Source organism: Pygocentrus nattereri, chromosome 20 (genome assembly GCF_015220715.1).
Source record: "Pygocentrus nattereri isolate fPygNat1 chromosome 20, fPygNat1.pri, whole genome shotgun sequence".
In the NCBI taxonomy this organism is placed as follows: domain Eukaryota; kingdom Metazoa; phylum Chordata; class Actinopteri; order Characiformes; family Serrasalmidae; genus Pygocentrus; species Pygocentrus nattereri.
Window position 1 is genome coordinate 556,142 of NC_051230.1, and position 23,829 is coordinate 579,970.

General features: G+C 46.9%; 1 protein-coding gene across 6 annotated transcripts in view; it reads right to left on the reverse strand.

The window, feature by feature from the left end:
• piwil2 (piwi-like RNA-mediated gene silencing 2) overlaps nt 1-23,829 on the reverse strand; it is a 46,066-nt gene that overhangs the window by 16,237 nt on the left and 6,000 nt on the right. For 5 of the 6 annotated variants that reach the window (XM_017685708.2, XM_017685706.2, XM_017685705.2 and 2 more), the window contains 11 exons: nt 23,591-23,687; nt 17,602-17,817; nt 15,964-16,074; nt 15,592-15,709; nt 12,729-12,853; nt 8,959-9,039; nt 7,724-7,837; nt 7,121-7,309; nt 5,484-5,568; nt 1,498-1,590; nt 138-278 (listed from right to left, as the gene is read on the reverse strand). In XM_017685708.2, the coding sequence (XP_017541197.1) occupies nt 138-278; nt 1,498-1,590; nt 5,484-5,568; nt 7,121-7,309; nt 7,724-7,837; nt 8,959-9,039; nt 12,729-12,853; nt 15,592-15,709; nt 15,964-16,074; nt 17,602-17,817; nt 23,591-23,687 (1,370 nt within the window). The remainder of the gene's footprint in view (nt 1-137; nt 279-1,497; nt 1,591-5,483; nt 5,569-7,120; nt 7,310-7,723; nt 7,838-8,958; nt 9,040-12,728; nt 12,854-15,591; nt 15,710-15,963; nt 16,075-17,601; nt 17,818-23,590; nt 23,688-23,829) is intronic. The other variant, XM_017685710.2, reaches the window with a different exon arrangement.

Sequence of the window (23,829 nt, forward strand, 5' to 3'; positions counted from 1 at the left end):
TCGATGACTGAAGCGTTGCCCAAGAACGAGATCAGACACAGCGCTGCTGCCGGAGGGTGCTAAGGGGGTGTTCTCTCTGATCGGTGAATTCCTACAGACCACGTGACGTGCGATTACACGCGCGTGCCCGTCCTCACCACCAGTATCTCGGGGCTGATCTCCAGGCCCCAGCGCGAGAGCTCATGGAGAGCCTCTGGATTGGTGCTGATGTTCTGCAGGAGCTGCTTTATGGAGTGCGTGTGCTGCTCCGCACTCACGTTAATGTGCATCGTCAGATCCTGAGAGGAGACACAGCAATCATACGGTCACCATTCTAATCAATCAATATTTTTAGATCAATTAAACATCCTAAACGTACCTGGTGCATATTAAAGGCAGAGTAATGCGCTTAACGAATGAGCAGCGTGCTTTCCTGGTTTTTGATAAGTCAACATAAACCGAAAGCTGTTTAGATCTTTCCAAATCGGAAGCATTGTAGAAGCTGGTAAAAGCAATGTTGAAAATAAACACACAGCCTTAATACAGAGCTGCTTTATGATGAAATAAACCGTTAATAAAGAGCTGCTTTATGATGAAATAAACCGTTAATAAAGAGCTGCTTTATGATGAAATAAACCGTTAATAAAGAGCTGCTTTATGATGAAATAAACCGTTAATAAAGAGCTGCTTTATGATGAAATAAACCGTTAATAAAGAGCTGCTTTATAATGAAATAAACCGTTAATAAAGAGCTGCTTTATGATGAAATAAACCGTTAATAAAGAGCTGCTTTATGATGAAATAAACCGTTAATAAAGAGCTGCTTTATGATGAAATAAACCGTTAATAAAGAGCTGCTTTATAATGAAATAAACCGTTAATAAAGAGCTGCTTTATGATGAAATAAACCGTTAATAAAGAGCTGCTTTATGATGAAATAAACCGTTAATAAAGAGCTGCTTTATGATGAAATAAACCGTTAATAAAGAGCTGCTTTATGATGAAATAAACCGTTAATAAAGAGCTGCTTTATGATGAAATAAACCGTTAATAAAGAGCTGCTTTATGATGAAATAAACCGTTAAGCTGATTTTTCTCTCTCTATTAAAAAAAACTTATTTTAAAAATTAAATGGTGAGATTTCTCCAAACAGGTGCATCTTTTAAAGAACCCTTTCTGAATTTTTCCTCATTTTATGGAGCCCTCTTAATACATTTGTCTCATATTTTATACTTGTGTGGGTTTATGCACCAAAAACAGCTATAATTAATCTCTGCATGGCCATTTCTCAACCTTACGTTTTAACAGAACTGTGGCTTTAAGGCCGATATATGTAAATGAGCTCTCCTCTAATTGGAGGGATGAACTGGGACTGGGTCCTGGACTTTATCCTGGTCTAAGACATCGGAGTGTGCCGTTTGTGGCCATTTAAGTGATCAGATAACTGCAGGATTTTAAGTGCATGTAAACGTTTCCAGGCACCACACGGACTTTACAGGCCTTTACGTTGCTCACTACCTTCATGGCTCTGAAGTCCTTCCTCATTTTCTCGGGGATGCCGGTCATGAAGGAGAGCTCAGGCAGCAGCAGAATCTCTCCGGTTATCACCTGCTGTGGAAAACATCAAAACACCAGAGGCAACGCATTCAGAAGCCACTTGGTTGACCTGCAAAGGGACCTGACGGGTAAACTGCACTGCCATTAAAACGGGATGAGTGCTCTTCCATAGAGCAACAGGAATGCCGACGTGTGAGGAGCATAATTTAGCACCAAGTGATCAGCTCTGGTTTACAAAATCAGCTCAATTCCCAGTGTGTCCATTAGAGGGCAGCATGTGGTAAGAACCAGCTTCTCAATTCACTCCTCCCAATTTGAATCACTCGGAGTGCAGAAGAGTGACTGCGCGTTCAGATAACGCAGCGGTCCCAAGACTTTTCCCTTCTGTTTTCTGGATATAAACTAGTCTAATCCTGAAGTGTTTCCAGCAAAAATAAATAATACTTTAATAAATAAGTAAAAACTGAATTAATTAATACGCAAATAAAGTCGGGAAAATCCTCCATTTATATCCCTTTACTTTAATCTTCTGCAATTCATCACGAACTGAACAGGAGAGACGCAACACTGCTCGGAAAACTGATCTGGCTGAACAGATGAGCTCAGGAATTTTTTCCCCATCTTCTGTAAATTTACCATTTTAGAGGTGTGGGGGCCATTCGGGGGTCCGTGTTCGCTGCTGACTCTCCACAGCGGCGCCGATGCCTCGGTGTCAGTAAATCTCTAGTGCGGTTCTGCGCTCTTCCTCACAGTAACTGAGATCTTCCTCGTCTCCTCTTCTGTAGAGCCTCTGTTCTAGTGCGGTTCTGCGCTCTTCCTCACAGTAACTGAGATCTTCCTCGTCTCCTCTTCTGTAGAGTCTCTGTTCTAGTGCGGTTCTGCGCTCTTCCTCACAGTAACTGAGATCTTCCTCGTCTCCTCTTCTGTAGAGCCTCTGTTCTAGTGCGGTTCTGCGCTCTTCCTCACAGTAACTGAGATCTTCCTCGTCTCCTCTTCTGTAGAGCCTCTGTTCTAGTGCGGTTCTGCGCTCTTCTTCACAGTAACTGAGATCTTCCTCGTCTCCTCTTCTGTAGAGCCTCTGTTCTAGTGCGGTTCTGCGCTCTTCCTCACAGTAACTGAGATCTTCCTCGTCTCCTCTTCTGTAGAGTCTCTGTTCTAGTGCGGTTCTGCGCTGTTCCTCACGGTAACTGAGATCTTCCTCGTCTCCTCTTCTGTAGAGTCTCTGTTCTAGTGCGGTTCTGCGCTCTTCCTCACAGTAACTGAGATCTTCCTCGTCTCCTCTTCTGTAGAGTCTCTGTTCTAGTGCGGTTCTGCGCTCTTCCTCACAGTAACTGAAATCTTCCTCGTCTCCTCTTCTGTAGAGCCTCTGTTCTAGTGCGGTTCTGCGCTCTTCTTCACAGTAACTGAGATCTTCCTCGTCTCCTCTTCTGTAGAGCCTCTGTTCTAGTGCGGTTCTGCGCTCTTCTTCACAGTAACTGAGATCTTCCTCGTCTCCTCTTCTGTAGAGTCTCTGTTCTAGTGCGGTTCTGCGCTCTTCCTCACAGTAACTGAAATCTTCCTCGTCTCCTCTTCTGTAGAGCCTCTGTTCTAGTGCGGTTCTGCGCTCTTCTTCACAGTAACTGAGATCTTCCTCGTCTCCTCTTCTGTAGAGCCTCTGTTCTAGTGCGGTTCTGCGCTCTTCCTCACAGTAACTGAGATCTTCCTCGTCTCCTCTTCTGTAGAGCCTCTGTTCTAGTGCGGTTCTGCGCTCTTCTTCACAGTAACTGAGATCTTCCTCGTCTCCTCTTCTGTAGAGTCTCTGTTCTAGTGCGGTTCTGCGCTCTTCCTCGCAGTAACTGAGATCTTCCTCGTCTCCTCTTCTGTAGAGTCTCTGTTCTAGTGCGGTTCTGCGCTCTTCCTCACAGTAACTGAGATCTTCCTCGTCTCCTCTTCTGTAGAGTCTCTGTTCTAGTGCGGTTCTGCGCTCTTCCTCGCAGTAACTGAGATCTTCCTCGTCTCCTCTTCTGTAGAGTCTCTGTTCTAGTGCGGTTCTGCGCTCTTCCTCGCAGTAACTGAGATCTTCCTCGTCTCCTCTTCTGTAGAGTCTCTGTTCTAGTGCGGTTCTGCGCTCTTCCTCGCAGTAACTGAGATCTTCCTCGTCTCCTCTTCTGTAGAGTCTCTGTTCTAGTGCGGTTCTGCGCTCTTCCTCGCAGTAACTGAGATCTTCCTCGTCTCCTCTTCTGTAGAGTCTCTGTTCTAGTGCGGTTCTGCGCTGTTCCTCACAGTAACTGAGATCTTCCTCGTCTCCTCTTCTGTCTTCAGTGTGAGGAATGAGGAACAGTCACTCTTCACTCCAAACTCTTGGGAAACTGGGCGAGTTTTCCGGTTTTCAGATCTGCTGCAGCTCATTGGAAAGTTTCTCAGAGGAATCAGAGTTACGGTTGCTAGGCTATGAAGGACCAACTGGGTCAGCCAGTCTGCTACAGCGCCACCCTGAGGCAGAGCAGAGCTGCAGCTGTAGTTAAGACCTCCACAGACAGAAGCTGACGGTGGGGGAAGCCGATAAACAGTGAGCTTCACCGAATCTGGATTTGAGTGAATATTTTTCTCTAATGAACAACCCAAGTTTTGGCCAAGGAAGCCGCACACACAAAATCTTAAATCCGGTCAAGGAGATAAACTGCTCCAACTTCATGCTCCACTCAGGCTGATCACTGTAACTAAACGCTGCCTTGCGTTACTCAGACTGTACCATCAGTATCAATACTGGGATTAAACTCATAATACAGTACTGGTCATTCTTATATGTCTGGCACTCACTGCCCACAACACACACATACTGACCAGGCAGAACATTCTGACCGCCTCCTCGTTTCTACACTCACTGTCCACTTCATCAGCTCCACTGACCGTATAGCTGCACTCTGTAGTTCTACAGTTACAGACTGTAGTCCATCTGTTTCTCTGATACTCTGTTACCCTGTTCTTCAGTGGTCAGGACCCCCATGGACCCTCACAGAGCAGGTACTGTTTGGGTGGTGGGTCATTCTCAACACTGCAGTAACACTGACGTGGTGGTGGTGTGTTGCGCTGGTGCGAGTGGATCAGACGCAGCAGTGCTGCTGGAGTTTTTAAACACTGTGGTCAGTCACTGTCCACTCTATTAGGCACTCCTACCTTGTCGGTCCACCTTGTAGATGTAAAGTCAGAGACGACAGCTCATCTGCTGCTGCAGTTTGTGTTGGTCATCCTCTCGTCCTTCATCAGTGGTCACAGGACGCCGCCCACAGGACGCTGCCCACAGGACGCTGCCCACAGGACGCTGCCCACAGGACGCCGTTGGCTGGATATTTTTGGTTGGTGGACTATTCTCAGTCCAGCAGCACTGCTGTCTGATCCACTCAGACCAGCACAACACACACTAACACACCACCACCACGTCAGTGTTACTGCAGTGCTGAGAATGACCCACCACCCAAACAGTACCTGCTCTGTGAGGGTCCATGGGGGTCCTGACCACTGAAGAACAGGGTAACAGAGTATCAGAGAAACAGATGGACTACAGTCTGTAACTGTAGAACTACAGAGTGCAGCTATACGGTCAGTGGAGCTGATAAAGTGGACAGTGAGCGTAGAAACAAGGAGGTGGTCATGATGCCTGATTGGTGAGTGATGAGAAAAAGAAAAACTTCAAATGTTCTGTAACACGTTCTGTCACTAAACCTCTCGTATAATATCCAGATCTTACACGCCCACAGGATTATTATTACCAGCATCTGTAATTACTGTAATTGAGTTATTAGTGACAGAAGGTTCCATTTTTACAGCTGCTCTTGGGTTCGAGCATCACAGCAGGTTCTTCTGAAGGCGTGTGGATCGAACAACGTGAGTAATAATCATCACCACGGCAACTTAAACTCCGCGTGAACAGGGCGTTGGATAACGCTCACTCAGACAGAGGAGCTCACCTTTCCTCCAGGTCTGGACCTTTCCTTCGGACGATGGACCAGCATGGGCTGGTCCACTTCTTTTATCGTGATGCCGTAGTTCTTCCTGTAAAGAACAGAAGACGCAGAATCTGTCCAGCAGTGTTTTAATCCTATATAGGACCAAACTTACCGACAAAACACTGTAACCAGAAAACAGATCAACAGACTCCGTGAGATCAACCCATCAGAAACCACTCGGGAAATGAAGGGTATTAACAGTAAAACAATAAAAGCCACCACTCCACCCTTCTTTGCTGTGAGGATTTGACTGCATTCAGCCACAACAGCATCAGTGAGGTCAGGTACTGACGCTGGAAGATCCTGCCTCTCGTTGCTTTTTGCTTAATTTTACTCATTTATAATTTAATGATAATTTAATTTAATGATTTAATTTCTCTTCTGTAAAGCATTTGAATGACAGGAGTGTATGAAAGGTGCTATATAACCTCTTATGCTCTGAGGTATATTCAGTAACCGCATGAAATAAATACACATTATTTTATTTATTTATTTTCTGTAAAAGCCCCTCAGATGATCAGAACGTGTGTTTTCTGATCTCCACATTTCACTACACGCTCACAATTTACTGCTGAGAGCCAAAAATCTGCGCCGCTCTTTGAGTTGTTTTCTAAAAGTGATGTTTCCAGAGCAGATCACTGAAGAGACGCCGTCTGTTTATAGTTTAGAGCCCAGATTTGGGGAAAAACGGGTCGACTTTCAGTAGAAAAACAAACTGAGTTCAGCTTCTTTTATTATAAGGGTTTAAAATGACGTCACCGTCTATTAGACTGGAGAGAAGAGCTACAGCCTCACACGACGCCCAGCTTCTGAATGGAGCTTATGGAGTATGAACGTTATGGAGAACATGACCGAGTGCAGTTTGGACCCACCGGCGGTCTCAGGGAGTTGACGAGGATAAAGAAACTTGCCTTATCTTAATAAAAGAAGACCTCGATTATCATCAGTGATGCCGTGCTGCACTACTGTTATGCGATTTATAATAATACTACGTTTTTTTCTTATATTGCTCAATGACTTGTCCGACCATCTCGTCCTGCAGTTTGAGATAACACCGTTCCAACTTCACAATGTTCGGTATTTCCTAGAGTGGTGTTTTGATCTTTCATACAATCTTCGTTAAATTAAGTTCTGTCACCCCCCCTCCCCCCCCCACCCCGCCAAACCCATAGACTCCCATTCATTTCTGCCCCTGATTAAGCCCAATCATTTCTTTGCCTGCCAGCTACCAAGCAGTATATACTCACTCAGTGCAGGTCCTCAAGCTCTAATCTGCAGCCACCCTGACCCGCACTCCTCTGTGTGCCGTTGTTTCATTCCTGGTTCCTCCCATAGACTCCCATTCATTGTTGGCAACAACTAACAACCACCCGGCAACCCCCTAACAACTCGGTAAACGCCTCTCAGGTCATAGCAACTACCTTGAACCACGTCACCAACAGAAAACAGCTTCAGCTGCAGAATCACTGCATTTTCTTTAGAAATGCACCAAATCGAGTTACTAATCAAACACCAAGTCGATTCCAACGATTCCATGCCCGGTCTTACAAAGCACCCTCTGCCCAACAGGACTGGGGGTAACACAGCAGAAGATGAACCTGTAGTAGTCGATGAAGGTCATCTTGGAACCGTCTGCCATGGTGAAGGCGTCTTTGGGGGATTTGGACCACTCGATGTCGTCGACGCGGTAGGTGCGGTTGTTGTAGCGTGTGATTACGATGGCGCCGATGAACTCCTTGGTGCACTCGTCCTGAAAGCTCTCTCGGCTCTGCTGGTAGATCACGTTCCTGCACACACACACACGCGCGCGCACACACACACACACACACACACACACAGCACCGTGCAAGCCTCTGAAGCACACTGAATAGAACCATTATCGGGTAAATGTGTGCAAATAAAAAATCCAGAAAGAGAGAAACTTTGTAGTGTATGTAGTAATGCAGTCGATATCTGGTGAGCTAGACTGCGGTTCCAGATTCTCCTGGACACCTTCAAACAGGACAAGGATTTGCTCAAATCCACCACGTTTGACTGAATATACTGAAACACTAGTAGAACTAGGTCTTGGATGACGGTCACAAACAATGCTGGGCTTCTTGAGGAGAGGACTGAAATGCATTATATATATATAAATAAAATACAGCACTGTGCAAATAAGCAAATACAGAACAAAGCCCGAAACAGACAGAGAAACTCACATGACGTCTAGAACCGAGTCGTTCCGCAGCACTTTGTGCGACACGTCCACACTGAGGTACAGCCCACCGTCTGTGCGTTTAATACAGGTGGCGTAGCCGGGCCAAACCTGCAGCCTGAAACCGAACACAACACACCTTTTACACAGATGAACGACTTTTACGAGTTCAATGGCTTCTGCGTTCAGACGCTGTGAGCATTAGCGCTTCTGCAATTAACCAAATAAATAATAAACGCTAGAAAAGCCTCTTCAGTGAACAGGCAGTGATTATGATGACAATCCCCACTTTAAATTCTTCCTCCATCTCTCACAGTCAGGCTGATGCAGACAGACTCATGTGCACTTTTTAACCACACAGTATTATGTTGTTATATAATACAGTAATATATATTTTAAGTCTTTTAAAAGGCTTCCCAATTTATCTTTCTCCAGTGAAACCCTCTGAAAGGCTCTACACCACGGGTGTCCGGACCTTCCGCAAAGAGGGCCGGATCACCGCACGTCAAAACACCTGAGGGCCAAAATATCAGCGCACAGAACCTGAGCTTTCACTGAATCAGCGTCACTGAATAAAAGACACACGAGGCTCAGAGTTTGGATCAGTTAGTAAGTGTTCAGAACAAATAAATTATTTAAGACTATCAACAAAATGTCTAACGTATTGATTGTAATGTCCTTTATCGATCAAATGCAGCGACGCCATTCAATAATCACTTTATTACACGAGAAAATCAGATTAATCGGCCGCTGTTGTTCCAGTCCGAAAAGAAAGGCTGGACTTCGTTACCACAGTGCAGCGTTACACTGATCTTACAGCACTGCTGCCACCATCAGGTAAGTGGTGGAACTGCAGCAAACTGGCTGGAGGGCCCTTATAACACACATTAAAACAGAAGAGCAGGGCTGATTAAAATCTGTCCAAAGTGCCGCTCTCAGCCCAGTAGACTGACTTTGGACAAGCCCAAAGATTGAAATGATTGAGTTTGTTTAGCCTCTTTCAAATCGAAACATTAAAAAATCATTAAAAGTCATTAAATGACACGCAAGATACATTTTTTTCAGCTGCATTTGAGCAACAAACCCACCAAGCTATGTTGACCCACCAACGTCAAGCAACATCACACTAGATTTATATTAGACTAGTGGATTCCTGATATAACGAACAGCCACCGCTCTGGTGTGAACATGTCAAGCCGAGTTTTCTGATCTCTAATTTGCGTAGTAAGTGATGAATACCTGTGCTTTCCAAGAACAACAGCACTGTTTGGATCATAATGATTCCTTCCCACCAGCTTCAGCCCCAAAATCTTCATCACTCTAGAGAAGAGAGAGAAGACACAGAACAAGAGAAGTGTTGGTGTCCTCTCAAATCAGGGCTCTCGATTCCCTCCACAGTACGATTCAGTCTCGAGCTCTTCACACTCAGCGTGTGATTAATTCACACAGCAATAAATCAATTAAAACACGTATAAACTGATGGTTTTTTGCACTCTAAGCAATTTTAAAAAGGAGGAAATGCCACATTAATTAGTTTTCTGGTGATTTTTTCCAAACTTGCGTCAGTGACGTGAACTCACTAACCAACCAGTCACTTCTGCTATTGGCAGGACCACAACCAACATGACGGAGCAGCTGTGCTTCAGCAAACAGACGTTTTTCGCAAAAGCTGAAGGGACCAGAATCTCTGAAAGCAGCTCAAACAGAGTTAAATGTGGAAGAGCTCTTTGGAACGAAGTGAAGATCTTCATGCTACTTTCACTTTTCCAGAATGGACAGTAGCGCAGCGCCAGCGTCCGTCTGCTCTGCTGGGAGCACAGAATCAGATCTTGGTTGCATTTAAAGAGATTTAGTTCGTTTCGTGCTTCATCTCGTGTGGAGCTGCATCTCCGAAATCAGCTCAGACGCCCAGCTGCGAGTGAAAGAGCTGGTAGAGTTTGAGCTCCTGAATGAGGAGAAACTCTCCGTCCCCCTCTCACTTTGCTGAAGCAGAAAGTGTCCTGCACACCATCACAGTTCACCCGTCTTTGGGAAGCAAAAGGCCTTTCTTTTCTTTTTTAATATATTCTGCTAATATAGATACACTGAAGAAAAAAACCTTCTGTACGAACAGGTTTGACACAAATAATAATCTGAAAATCGACGTGTTTATATGTTGGTCATACCGACCCAGTGCAGCACGCGGTTCAACGTCAGCGCAGCAGCGTAAAACTTTGGGAGAGTCTGTTCAACATAAATGATGAACTAACCTAACTTTGTGTAAATAGAGCTCAATATAGAAATATGTCCACATATGCAGTCGAGACTGACGCGGCTTTTTTCTGAATTTCTACAAACACCAGTTCATTTTATAGTAAATGAGTTTGGGCTGGTTTATGTTTATGAACAGACGCCTACAGATCAACATAGTAAAGGAGCTCATCTGTGATCCTGAGTTTAAAGCCAGTTTTTATTCAACTTAAACTTGGAACTAAGTTGTAAATAAATCTGAAACTGAAACTTTGCTTGTGTGTAAAAAGTGATTTCAGAGCCACTCGGTTCTCCCTGATGGAAACTGTTTACCTTCAGTGTTTTGTGCTTCTGATCATTTGAATAGACGTCAGCGTCACTAATTAATGACGTTCTATTAAAAGACTGGTTTACCAAGAGAGACGCTGGAGGACTTTCACCTGAAATGAGTTCATGAAGCCAGTCTGGTTATAAAAATGATAACAGGACATCAGAGCCAGAATTCCTCTTTTAGTACTTTTACTTTATACTTAAGTACATTTGAAGGGAAATACTTTAGTACTTTTACTCCAGTGGAGGTCTAAAGGAAGAACTTCTACTTTACTGGAGGAATATTTTAGCCTGGGGGTCTCGACTTTAACTCAGGTACAGGGTTTATGTACTTCGTCCAGCTCTGCTTGCCAGATTCACTCAAGGTAGGATCACAACCGTGATGCAGGTCTCTGTGGTCAGCACAGTCCAGCAGTTGGTTGTGAGAGCTACAAGACTGACCGAAGCTGTGCTTAACTCAGCTCTTCTCCCTGAATCCTCCACTCTTAAAGCTGGAAGGAGTTAAGGAGCTCCTGAAATCCTTCACTCTTGATTAGCGTCATGTTTTTTCCACTCATCCTGCAGCTTCTCTCTGCAGTTGCCATAGTGATGTTTGGCTGTGATGCTTCACCCGTGGCAACATGTCTGAGTGCTGTTTATTTACACATTACACTGATGAACATGCAGTGGAAATACATTTCAGCATCACAGGACCGGCATCGCACGTCGTCATCGTTTACTATAAAATGCTAGGACTGTCTCACAGCTTCACGCCTCACCACTTCGCTGCAACGAGTACACATGTAAATGACCAATTTAAAAAAGGGGTTTGACTTTTAAGGATTCTGCATAATTAAATGATTCAGATATAAACAGAGCCATTCAGAGCGGTTCCCTGTTCTAGATAAACTGATCGAGTCAGAACCGTTCCCAGTGGTGGTGATAGGAACCAGACGTCCCTCTAAAAGCTCCTACAGAAAGTTCCTACATGAACTGGTTCTGAATTCACTGCCTGATGACTGAGACGCTGTTTTATGAGAGTTTAGAGAACTTCAACTCCATTCATGGTGGAGGGAGACATGCAGGGCGCTGTGCGGCAAAATAGTCCCCAAAGAAAACTCATTATTCCAGATTTTCCACTGTTTTCCATCATCGACATTCCATATAAGCTCAGAAGACTCGTGTAGGTTCTCTGGTGGTTCTGGATGGTAAATAAAGTGTCTGTATCTGTGTTGTAGTCATGGCGACGCCTGGTTCCCATCACCACCACTGTAAAGCCGTCTGAACCGTTTCACACCAAACCCTCTGAACCTCTGATTACACCTCACACCCTGAGTTATGGGGGAATTTTTGAAAAATAGGTGAAAGGTCGTCATACTTGCACGTAATGTACTGTGAGGAGACGCCATGTTCAAGACTGCACTCACTTCACTGCTCGTGTGATATTTTGAAGGAACATATAAAAGGTTTGGAACGTCGCTCCTCTTCTGCAGCCAAAGGCCTGACTTTCCACCCATGATACTGTTAATAGCCCTAACTAAGAGAGAAAGACAGACAGACTGACCGACAGACAGACATATAGAAAGACAGATATATAGACAGACAGACACACAGACAGAGACAGATATATAGACAGACATATAGACAGATATATATAAACAGATATATAGCCAGAGACAGACAGACAGACAGACAAATTAAGACAATCATAGCTGCTGTAAGCCGTACGATGGCGGAGCAGCTTCAGCTGAAACTGGGCCAAAACTCCGACTCCGTCTGGAACACTGAGGGTCCTGACAGCACGGTATGTTTTTCACAGAGATCTGCTGTCCTAATGCCGTTACCATGGCAATCCAGCAGATCATAACAAAACAGAGCTGTACATCTCTTACTGGAAATGAGACGAGAAAAAAACTACAAAAGCTAAATGTTAAAGTGCTGCTGAGAGAGGGAGAGAGAGCGACAGAGAGCGACAGAGAGCGCGAGAGAGCGACAGAGAGCGCGAGAGAGAGAGAGCGCGACAGAGTGAGCAAGACAGACTGAAAGAGCGAGCGAGAGACTGAAAGAGCGAGCGAGAGACTGAAAGAGCGAGAGAGAGACTGAAAGAGCGAGAGAGAGACTGAAAGAGCGAGAGAGAGACTGAAAGAGCGAGAGAGACAGACTGAAAGAGCGAGAGAGACAGACTGAAAGAGCGAGAGAGACAGACTGAAAGAGCGAGAGAGACAGACTGAAAGAGCGAGAGAGACAGACAGACAGAGACAGATTTGATTCAATCACAACGTCGATGAAATGACTCTAAAAGCATAGCGTGGCTTGTTGATCACGACGGCGATAAACGGCGTCATCTCAGCTCTGAAATCGAAACCACAGCCGCTCTCAGGAGACCCCCCCGGCACAGTGTGGGCGGCTGCACGGCACAGATCACGACTGATTATGTTCAGTTTATCTCGTGGATAAATGAATGAACACACCTCCGCAGGACCACGTTGTAGAAGGGAATACAGAGGTCCGAGTGTGGGGGCAGGATTTTGGTCATCTGGATTTTTATGTCGATTTCCTGATTATCCGTCCTCCTCTCCGATTTCAGGTGAACAACCTGGAACAAAGCAAACAGACAACACACACACTGAGCGTGTCACTCGGCCCCGGAGTGCTGAGCAGGCCAGGGTGAAATCTACAAACCAAAAGCAGCTCCGCTTTCTCTCGCGGAGCCTGAGGAGCGTCTGATTCGCCCCAACAGCTGACGCCGTGGCCTCGGAACAAGCTGTGGAGCAGGTGGCCCTGAAGCATAAACAACTACAGAATATCTTCCAAACTCGACTGGGGGCGTTAAGCGTACGGGACACAAGAATGAGACCAATCACTCGAGAAGCTGAAGTCGGCAGCTTATTTGAAATCCTGTTCTGCCTTAAATTTACATTTATAGCATTTGGCTGACGCTCTGATCCAGAGCGACTTACAATTTGATTATTTTTACACAGGTAGGCCAAGGTGGTGTTAGGAGTCTTGCCCAAGGACCCTTATTGGTATAGTGTAGGGTGTTTACCCAGGCGGGGCACTGAACCCCAGTCTACAGAGTAGTAGGTGAAGGTGGTGTTAGGAGTCTTGCCCAAGGACTCTTATTGGTATAGTGTAGGGTGTTTACCCAGGCGGGGCACTGAACCCCAGTCTACAGCGTAGTAGGTGAAGGTGGGGTTAGGAGTCTTGCCCAAGGACTCTTATTGGTATAGTGTAGGGTGGTTACCCAGGTGGGGCACTGAACCCCAGTCTACAGCGTAGTAGGTGAAGGTGGTGTTGGGAGTCTTGCCCAAGGACTCTTATTGGTATAGTGTAAGGTGTTTACCCAGGCGGGGCACTGAACCCCAGTCTACAGCGTAGTAGGTGAAGGTGTTAATCATTACACTATCCCAACCACCCAGGGCAGGTGTGGTTGGTCGGTCGGACAGACGGTTGGACGCTTTATTGATCCCGAAGGAAATTTTACAGGCACACAAAACAGGACAGTATCAGTATTAAGGGTGAAAACAATAACAGTAAGAATAAATATATAAACTCTCTACAGGCAGATATACAAACAGAAAAATACAACAATCTGGTATAAACCTGAGACGAAAGAGGCAGTGCAGCAATGACCGTACCAGGTGGCGCAGGTCACGGCATATAATGACCACCGAACGAATGTGCAGACGATGGCGCTACAGGGAGTGCAGTCTGTACAGGAAGGTGTTCAGATGTGCAGACGGATAAAATGAAACCTGAAGATTTTAGCTGGAGATAAAACCCATGATTTAACATGAAACTCCGTGTCGGGCCCAAACAGGAGCATCGGGAACGAGGCAACAATGTTATCACACCAAGAACATTATATAAACGTAGCCACTAGGTTCTCCGTACGTACTCAGACGCGGCGCGGCCCACATCTGTACGCGCAGCGAAGAGAGAGGGGGACGCTGCCGCTGCAGCCGTCAGGTGGAACGACCAAACGGTTTGAGCTGCGGCAGCAGAACTCCATAAAAAATAGATGTTGACGGGAAAAAGCATTTATAGCATCTGGCTACATACGGAGAACCAAGTGGCTACGCTTATATAACGTTCTTGATATGTTAACACACCTGTCACTCTTAGAAAGACAGACTTACTGACTGTCACTCAAATTCACGCCGTACAGGCGTCTAATGTTTAAACAATGGACCTCAGCAGTGAGTTTATCACAATATACATTAGAATAAAGTCGTATTCATAATTCAGATAAACAGAAAAACAATAAACAGTAACCAGAATTTCTCGGGTCCGTATTTTTCCTGGACGCCTTCACAGCCGCCACAGAGACTCGTTAATATCATCAATGACATCATGAGCTCAATTTACTGAGCACTGATTGGTCAAACCAGGAGCTGCTTTTTAACTACAGATAATACTGGACTTCCTCGAGGAGGAGAGGCTTGGAGATGGGTAAACACACACACTGACGTCCAGAACATCACTGTTATATAATCATTATTAATAATATTCTATACATTTTGTTTATTCAAATAACACTCATCTCAGCAATAAGTAGATTTTGAAAATGAGTCTTGGGTGCCTAAGACTTTCACACAGTGCTGTAGATCAACAGATCAATTTTAAATATACACGAGAGAGTGTGTTGCACTGGAGCTCCCAGGAATGGGGTAATCAAAAAAGAACTAGAGCAGCGTTTCATTTAGAGTTCAGCCGTCTTGTGGAACGAGGGAAGAAGATCATTTTATCCCACACATTTACAAAAGTTGGACGAAATGCTAGAGAAAAAAATTTTATGAAGCTTATGTAGTTAAAATTCATACTTCACAGTGGTGGTGATGGGAACCAGACGTCCCTATAAAAGCTCCTCACAGTGGTGGTGATGGGAACCAGACGTCCCTATAAAAGCTCCTCACAGTGGTGGTGATGGGAACCAGACGTCCCTCTAAAAGCTCCTACAGAAAGTTCCTACATGAGCTGGTTCTGAATTCACTGCCTGATGACTGAGACGCTGTTTTATGAGAGTTTAGAGAACTTCAACTCCATTCATGGTGGAGGGAGACATGCAGGGCGCTGTGCGGCAAAATAGTCCCCAAAGAAAACTCATTATTCCAGATTTTCCACTGTTTTCCATCATCAACATTCCATATAAGCTCAGAAGACTCGTGTAGGTTCTCTGGTGGTTCTGGATGGTAAATAAAGTGTCTATATCTGTGTTGTAGTCATGGCGACGCCTGGTTCCCATCACCACCACTGTAAAGACGTCTGAACTGTTTCACACCAAACCCTCTGAACCTCTGAAATGAAGAAGAAAAGCCCATCCCCAGACTTTACCTCTTCGAGTCGTTTCGGCAGGTAAAGGATGGAGCCGTCGAAGGCCACCACTTCTCCTGTAGCTGAGCGATGGTCCCTCATCATTCCAAACCGCATGCTGAGCGACTCCACATTCGGACTGACCCGCATCGCACGATCAATGCCATCAGACAGTTCGTATGCAAAATGAGTAGATAATGATTAACATCCATCAAACAACCAATATCAGCAGCATCTGGCTGGCTTGACTAATGTCGGACCACTGAGATGCGAATACTTCAGTGAGCTTTCTGTTCGTTTCTCAAACCATGATAAATCCCTCCAAACCTGAGGAACAAACAAAAACAAACTACCTCCCTTTGGCAGCTGCGCACACACTCAAACCAAACCTACGTGAAAGCGACGTGATACTGGAACACCGCTTCGTTTTTGCAGTGGATCGGGATGTAGTTGGAGCCGATGACGACAGGGTTCCCCTTCGTTCCCGCCTTCTTCCGCGGTTCGCTGCACAGAAGCAGAGGAAGAGAGTCGTTCAGGCACACAGGCAACACGTTAAATGACGTCACTCAGAAACTTTCACTCGATTTATGGCTCATTTACGCCGCTTTACGTAGAAAAAAGAGCACGTCTGTTTCAAACGTCGCCACATACGTACACGCGTCCTGAACGTCGGCACGGACGTTGAGCAGTACATCCACTAAAGGCAGAACCGAGTCAAACGTTTGACAACAAACGGCAAGGATGGAGGAGGTTCGCAATAACGTACCAACTATGGAAGAGCCCATTAAGCGCGTGTGCCCCCTGGAGGCTTCTGGCGGTACTGCTTGGTTTAGTGTGTAGCTGTAAAGGTGGGGTTCCACTACACGACTTCTACCCCGATTACAGCCCTGACTCTCAGTCTGAGCCGGTCAGCTCAGATGTTTGGGTCAGTCGGAGTGCAGCTGGAGAGAGTCGAGTCCAATTCAGACCGACTGCCTCCCGATGGCATTTCAGACCAATCAGATAATCAAACGCTTGGTTTTTTTAACCCGACTGAGTGTAATCCAGCGTAAACTGGCACAGACCCAATCTGATCAACAGCCAATGAAAGAGCGCGAAAGAAGAAAACGCAGCAATCAAAGAAAATTTAAGTCTCACGTGTGCAGTAAAACCTTTAATAAGCCGTGTTTAAGGCCCAATCAAATCCCATCGATCCCATTTTAATTCCACGATCCTCAGTTAAACCTGCTTACCTGCTGCTTCTTTACTGCGTCAGATCAAACAGCAGCTCCGCTTTTTATTTCACGTCACCTAGTAACGGGAACGCAAAAGGCTCGGGCCGAGTTCGCCGAGTTCAGCAAGTACCGCCAGGCACATTAATTAGCCATTTAACCGTTTAAAAACACTGACAGTTTCAGTTTAAACGGAAACTCCACCGATGTTTCTCAAAGTGTGAAGCGGTTCAGACGTCTTTACAGTGGATGTGATGGGAACCAGGCGTCGCCATGACTACAACACAGATATAGACACTTTATTAACCATCCAGAAACACCAGAGAACCTACACGAGTCTTCAGGCAGTGAATTCAGAACCAGTTCATGTAGGAACTTTCTGTAGGAGCTTTTAGAGGGACGTCTGGTTCCCATCACCACCACTGTGAGGAGCTTTTAGAGGGGGACGTCTGGTTCCCATCACCACCACTGTGAGCAGCTCTGACTCAGAAAGTTTATCTAGAACAGAGAACCGCTCTGAATGGCTGTTTACATCTGAACATCTTCATTATTTGGAACTTGTGAAAAATTGATGTAGTTCCCCTTCAAGTCTTTCTGTAACAATTTCCAGTCGGACAGTGCAGCCCAAGTAAACAGCAGTTTTCCTAATTCAGTAAATACAGATACTCAGAGCACAAATTTCCAGATCCATTAAACAGCATAATTAACAGAACGCCTGTTCTCCACAACGCACTGCGATGCCCAGACGCACCTTTACAGCGAGCACCAAACGATGAGGAACGTGTATTGGAATAAGAAGGTCATCTACGGGAATGCTCACCATGCAGCTTCCATCTTCAGCTCTGCTTTAGCCTGGCTGCTCCCTGGGGTCACCGGGACATCCGCAGAGACGGGCGGCGCATCTTTAGGGGTGACTGGGATAGCGGAGGGGGCATCAGGACCAGGAGCAAGTGCAGGTGAGACTGTCGGACCTCTGCCGAAACCAACAGGAGGCATCGCAGTTCGTCCAGCTCCAATCAGTCCACGGCCCACAAAGCTGAAACAGTATGGATATCAGCAAAAAACACAATTAACTGTGCAGCAGTAATTAAAATATTAAACGAGCACCTCGGCAACACCCTCGGCAACACCCTCGGCAACACCCTCGGCAACACCCTCGGCAACACACTCTGTAATAAACCAACGACATACTTTACTTTTATACAAGTTAACTCCAGCCAAGCGAGCTGACTGGTTGAGCGCTGTTATTTCACCAGAACTCCACAGGTTAATTCACTATCACTCTGCTGAGACGCTGTTGCTAAGCAACGACTCTGACCGCTGTAGGAGACGCTCGAGCTTTGCCACAAACAGAAAACGGACACTGAAAACCACATCTGACCGACAGCCGATTCGGTCCGACTCTGAAGACGAGACGACGCTAAATTCCCAAACTGTCGTCTCCACTGAGCAGCTTTTCAGTTGGCAGCTGTGACAGAAGAACAGCTGAACAACCTGGAATCAGCCAGAAATGAACCCAACACCATTCGCCAAACTAAACGGGCTGTAAGAAGCTTTACAGACCGGCTGGAACAAAACAGCATTAATACTGATCTGGACAAACTGACCAAACTGAGCTGAACCTGATATTGGCTCAGTTTTACGGCTCAGTCTGATTTGGTCCGACTCTGAAGATCAGACACGTCTGGTGAATGGTGTTGGATTCATTTCTGGCTGATTCCAGGTTGTTCAGCTGTTCCGTGTTAGTGCCCATGGCAGGGGTAACCTGCACATCTGTGAAGACCCCATTAATGCTGAAAGGTCCATACAGGTTTTGGAGCAACATCTGCTGCCATCCAAGCAGCGTCTTTTTCAGGGACGTCCTGCTTATTTCAGCAAGACGATGCCGAGCCACATTCTGCACGTGTTCCAACAGCGTGGCTTCATAGTAAAAGAGTGCGGGTACTAGACTGACCTGCCTGCAGTCCAGACCGTCTCCCATTGAAAATGTGTGGCGCATTATGAAGCTCAAAATACGACAGCGGAGACCCCCGGACTGCTGAGCAGCTGAAGCTGGACATCAAGCAGGAATGGGAAAGAATTCCACCTACAAAGCTTCAACAATCAGTGTCCTCAGTTCCCAAACGCTTATTGAGTGTTAAAGGAAAGGTGATGTAACTCAGTGGGAAACACGCCCCTGTCCCAACTTCTCTGGAACGTGTTGCAGGCATCAAATTCAAAATGAGTGAATATTTGCAAAAAAATCAAATTTATCTGTTTGAACATTAAATATCTCGTCTTTGTAGTGAATTCAGTTGAATGTAGGTTGAGAAGGATTTGCAAATCATCGTTTTCTGTTTTTATTTATGTTCTACACAACATCCCAACTTCACTGGAATTGGGTTGTATTTATATTGTGCGCTTGAAATGACATGAAAACAGAGCCCCTTTTTTTCTGGCTCACCCTGAAACATGTCTGGTCTGCCTGGCTAATGAAAGCACTAAAGCTGCAAACAGATGAAGCAGATTTGAGATAAAAGGAGCATAAATGCTGTTTATGGATTAAAATTTGGAGGCTGCAAACCACAGAGATGTTCATGCCACGCTGCTTATTTTAGTTCTCTCTCTAACGAGGAACAGAACAAACAAATCGGACGGAAAACAAAGCGCAGCCTCCAGTTAGGAAGATGATCGTCTGAGCCGGGTCTCCTTGTATAACCTACGAGTAAAAAAACAAACAAAAGATAAATATTTAATCCACAGTCCCTCAGCAACGTGCCTGGGACTCTCAGGCTCCACCTCAGCCGCGAACACAGCCCGCTTGGGTTTCGTGACGTCACACAAACCAGCAGTCACGGATACACAGACCGAGCACTTTATTAGGTACATTAACCTCATTTCTACGCTCACTGTCCACTTTATCAGCTCCACTGACCGTATAGCTGCACTCTGTAGTTCTACAGTTACAGACTGTAGTCCATCTGTTTCTCTGATACTCTGTTACCCTGTTCTTCAGTGGTCAGGACCCCCATGGACCCTCACAGAGCAGGTACTGTTTGGGTGGTGGGTCATTCTCAGCACTGCAGTAACACTGACGGGGTGGTGGTGTGTGAGTGTGTGTTGTGCTGGTGCGAGTGGATCAGACACAGCAGTGCTGCTGGAGTTTTAAAACACTGTGTCCACTCACTGTCCACTCTATTAGACACTCCTACCTTGTTGGTCCACCTTGTAGGTGTAGAGTCAGAGACGACAGCTCATCTGCTGCTGCACAGTTTGTGTTGGTCATCCTCTGGTCCTTCATCAGTGACCACAGGACGCCGCCCACAGGACGCCGCCCACAGGACGCCGCCCACAGGACGCCGCCCACAGGACGTTTTTGTTGATGGACAGGTTTAAAAACTGTGATCCACTTGCACCAGCAAGTTTTGTCGTCCACGGCTCCCAAAAAAAATGAATATGCGGTTTATTTATAAATCAGATCACCATGGTAACCAAATGACAAACAAATGCTCAAATTCCTCGACCTGTACTCCTATTTTGTCATGAATACGTTGGAACTAAAGATGGGAATAACCGGAACGTTAACGTCTACGCGCTTCAGTACTGCGTCATCTTCTGAGCCACGTAGCCAGTGTTGCGCCGACTCAGCTCCAGTGCGTTTTAACCTGAAGGTCTACCGTGTGGCCAGTCGGTTAAAGGTCTTCCTCCTCCACTCCTTTCTCTCTCTCTCCGTCTGCCTGTCTCTCCCTCCAGCTCTACCTGTCTCTCTCTCTCGCTGTCTGCCTGTCTCTCTCTCGATGTCTGCCCGTCTCGCCATCTGTCCGTCTCTGCCTCTCTCTCTGTCTCCCGATCTGTCTCGCCATCATCGTCTCCCCATCTGTCTCTCTCTCGCCGTCTCCGTCTGCCCGTCTCCCTTTCTCCCTCTCCTTCGCCGTCTGCCTGTCTCTCTCTCTCCCTCTCTCTCGCCGTCTGCCTGTCTCTCTCTCTCCCTCGCTCTCTCGCCGTCTGCCTGTCTCTCTCTCTCCCTCTCTCTCGCCGTCTGCCTGTCTCTCTCTCTCACTCGCTCTCTCGCCGTCTGCCTGTCTCTCTCTCTCTCTCACTCGCTCTCTCGCCGTCTGCCTGTCTCTCTCTCTCACTCGCTCTCTCGCCGTCTGCCTGTCTCTCTCTCTCACTCGCTCTCTCGCCGTCTGCCTGTCTCTCTCTCTCTCTCACTCGCCGTCTGCCTGTCTTTCTCTCTCTCTCTCACTCGCTCTCTCGCCGTCTGCCTGTCTCTCTCTCTCGCCGTCTGCCTGTCTCTCTCTCTCACTCGCTCTCTCGCCGTCTGCCTGTCTCTCTCTCTCACTCGCTCTCTCGCCGTCTGCCTGTCTCTCTCTCTCTCTCACTCGCTCTCTCGCCGTCTGCCTGTCTTTCTCTCTCTCTCTCACTCTCTCGCCGTCTGCCTGTCTCTCTCTCTCTCTCGCTGTCTGCCTGTCTCTCTCTCGCTGTCTGCCTGTCTCGCCGTCTGTCCGTCTCTGCCTCTCTTTCTGTCTCCCGATCTGTCTCGCCATCATCGTCTCCCCATCTGTCTCTCTCTCGCCGTCTCCCTGTCTGCCCGTCTCCCTTTCTCCCTCTCTCTCTGGCTGTCTCTCCTATCTTCTGGTCTCTCTCGCCGTCTCCCCGCCTACGTCTCTCTCTCTCGCCGTCTCCCCGCCTCAGTCTCTCTCTCGCCGTCTCCCCGCCTCCGTCTCTCTCTCTCGCCGTCTCCGTCTCTCTCTCTCGCCGTCTCCCCGCCTCCGTCTCTCTCTCTCGCCGTCTCCCCGCCTCCGTCTCTCTCTCTCGCCGTCTCCGTCTCTCTCTCTCGCCGTCTCCCCGCCTCCGTCTCTCTCTCTCGCCGTCTCCCCGCCTCAGTCTCTCTCTCTCGCCGTCTCCCCGCCTCAGTCTCTCACTCTCGCCGTCTCCCCGCCTCCGTCTCTCTCTCTCGCCGTCTCCCCGCCTCCGTCTCTCACTCTCGCCGTCTCCCCGCCTCCGTCTCTCACTCTCGCCGTCTCCCCGCCTCCGTCTCTCACTCTCGCCGTCTCCCCGCCTCCGTCTCTCTCTCTCGCCGTCTCCCCGCCTCAGTCTCTCTCTCGCCGTCTCCCCGCCTCAGTCTCTCTCTCGCCGTCTCCCCGCCTCCGTCTCTCTCTCTCGCCGTCTCCCCGCCTCAGTCTCTCTCTCGCCGTCTCCCCGCCTCAGTCTCTCTCTCGCCGTCTCCCCGCCTCAGTCTCTCTCTCGCCGTCTCCCCGCTGATCTAAGACCGGTGTCCTGTCCACCTCAGACTAACCGATCGAGATGACGTGAGCGCGACATGACTCCAGCAAGACTCTCCCGACTTTATTGCGACGCTGGAAATTTGGCTGCTTGAAAAGTCAGGCTTAGATCACCTTCACGCCGAGGGTTTACAGTGTCGCTCTGTTAACACCCTGTGCCCCCCCACCACCAGCTGCCCCGGGGTCACGTCCTACAGTCTAATTAAGGGCAATCGTATCGGAACCATTCAAAACTTCTGATGAGGAAATCAGGTCTCCCTCCTCCACCAAACTCCCATAAAACAGCGTCTCCGTCATCAGGCAGTGAATTCAGAACCAGCTCATGTAGGAACTTTCTGTAGGAGCTTTTAGAGGGACGTCTGGTTCCCATCACCACCACTGTGAACGGCTCTAAGTTTATCTAGAACAGAGAACCGCTCTGAATGGCTCTGTTTACATCTGAACCATTTAATTATGCAGAGATCTAGAAAAACTTGTGGTGATGCCTTTAAAATCTGTTCAACTACACAGAAAAGCCGTGTGGCCTATTTTGAAAAACGAGGCCCTTTTAGCTTCTGACCGGCCGTTTGAGCATCTGGAGCGCGTTAACTCCAGAGAATCACATGCAATTCCACAATAACGTGAGAAATCAAAGCTGTAAACAAGCTGAACATGTAACGCAGCTGTTCTCTAACGGCAAGGGTCTGTCAGCTGCTGTTACAAATATCATCGATCGAAATAAATCGACCCAATTGATCAGCTCTTCAAATCCTCAGACGGGACACTTACAGTAACCGCGTTTACTTTAAAGGACAGATCATAAAAAATGCCTTGACAATTTATTTATAAATGCAGTTCGAGTTTCGTTCCTTCCGCTGCAGGTCTCTTCAGTCCGTACACACAAGCTAAGCTAGAAAAACGGCCTTCTTTGGATTCATGCTTTGGTGACATCATAAAAACCATCATATTCCCAGGCATCTGCCCAGGTAGGCTACAGCTGTTCAGCCCTGCCCATTCATACTGACGTTAACAGGTGTGTCACAACACAGCGCAGCTAATGAGAACAGAGCTCATTTACATACCTCAGTCTTAAAGGCACAGTAATAAAAACAGTCTGTTTAACTCTAAGGGATGAAGAGAGGCTGGAAAATAATCACATGAAATAAATGATGTTTTTGGTAAATAAAGCCTCAAAAATGTCTTTAAAAAATTTGCCCTTTCTATTCTCAGTGACTAGAAACACACACACACACACACACACACACACACACACACACACACATTACACACAACCTGAAACTCTGGTACTGACAGTTTTCATCCAAAACGCAATTATACACACACACACACACACACACACACACACACACGTATATATTAATAGTGTATACTTGAAGATTTTCCAGTTTTCCATCATCAACATTCCATATAAGCTCAGAAGACTCGTGTAGGTTCTCTGGTGGTTCTGGATGGTAAATAAAACATCTATAGCTGTGTTGTAGTCATGGCGACCCCTGGTTCCCATCACCACCACCTCACATCGTCAGTAAGAGCCCTAGACTTTACCTGGTTCCACGCAGCATCACACCTTCAGGGGCGGTTTCTTCTCCAGCAACCGATGGAGACCCGACAGGCGGTGCGAACTCACCTACTGAACCGCGCCCTTTAATAAAGAGTAACACACACTCAGACTTCACGCAGCACGGTCAGTCACGCTGGGGGTCCCAGGACGTGACCCTCATCGACTTTACAACTTAAAAGCCTAGACAGATTTTATAGATGGAAAAAGGCACAAGTTCCCCAAT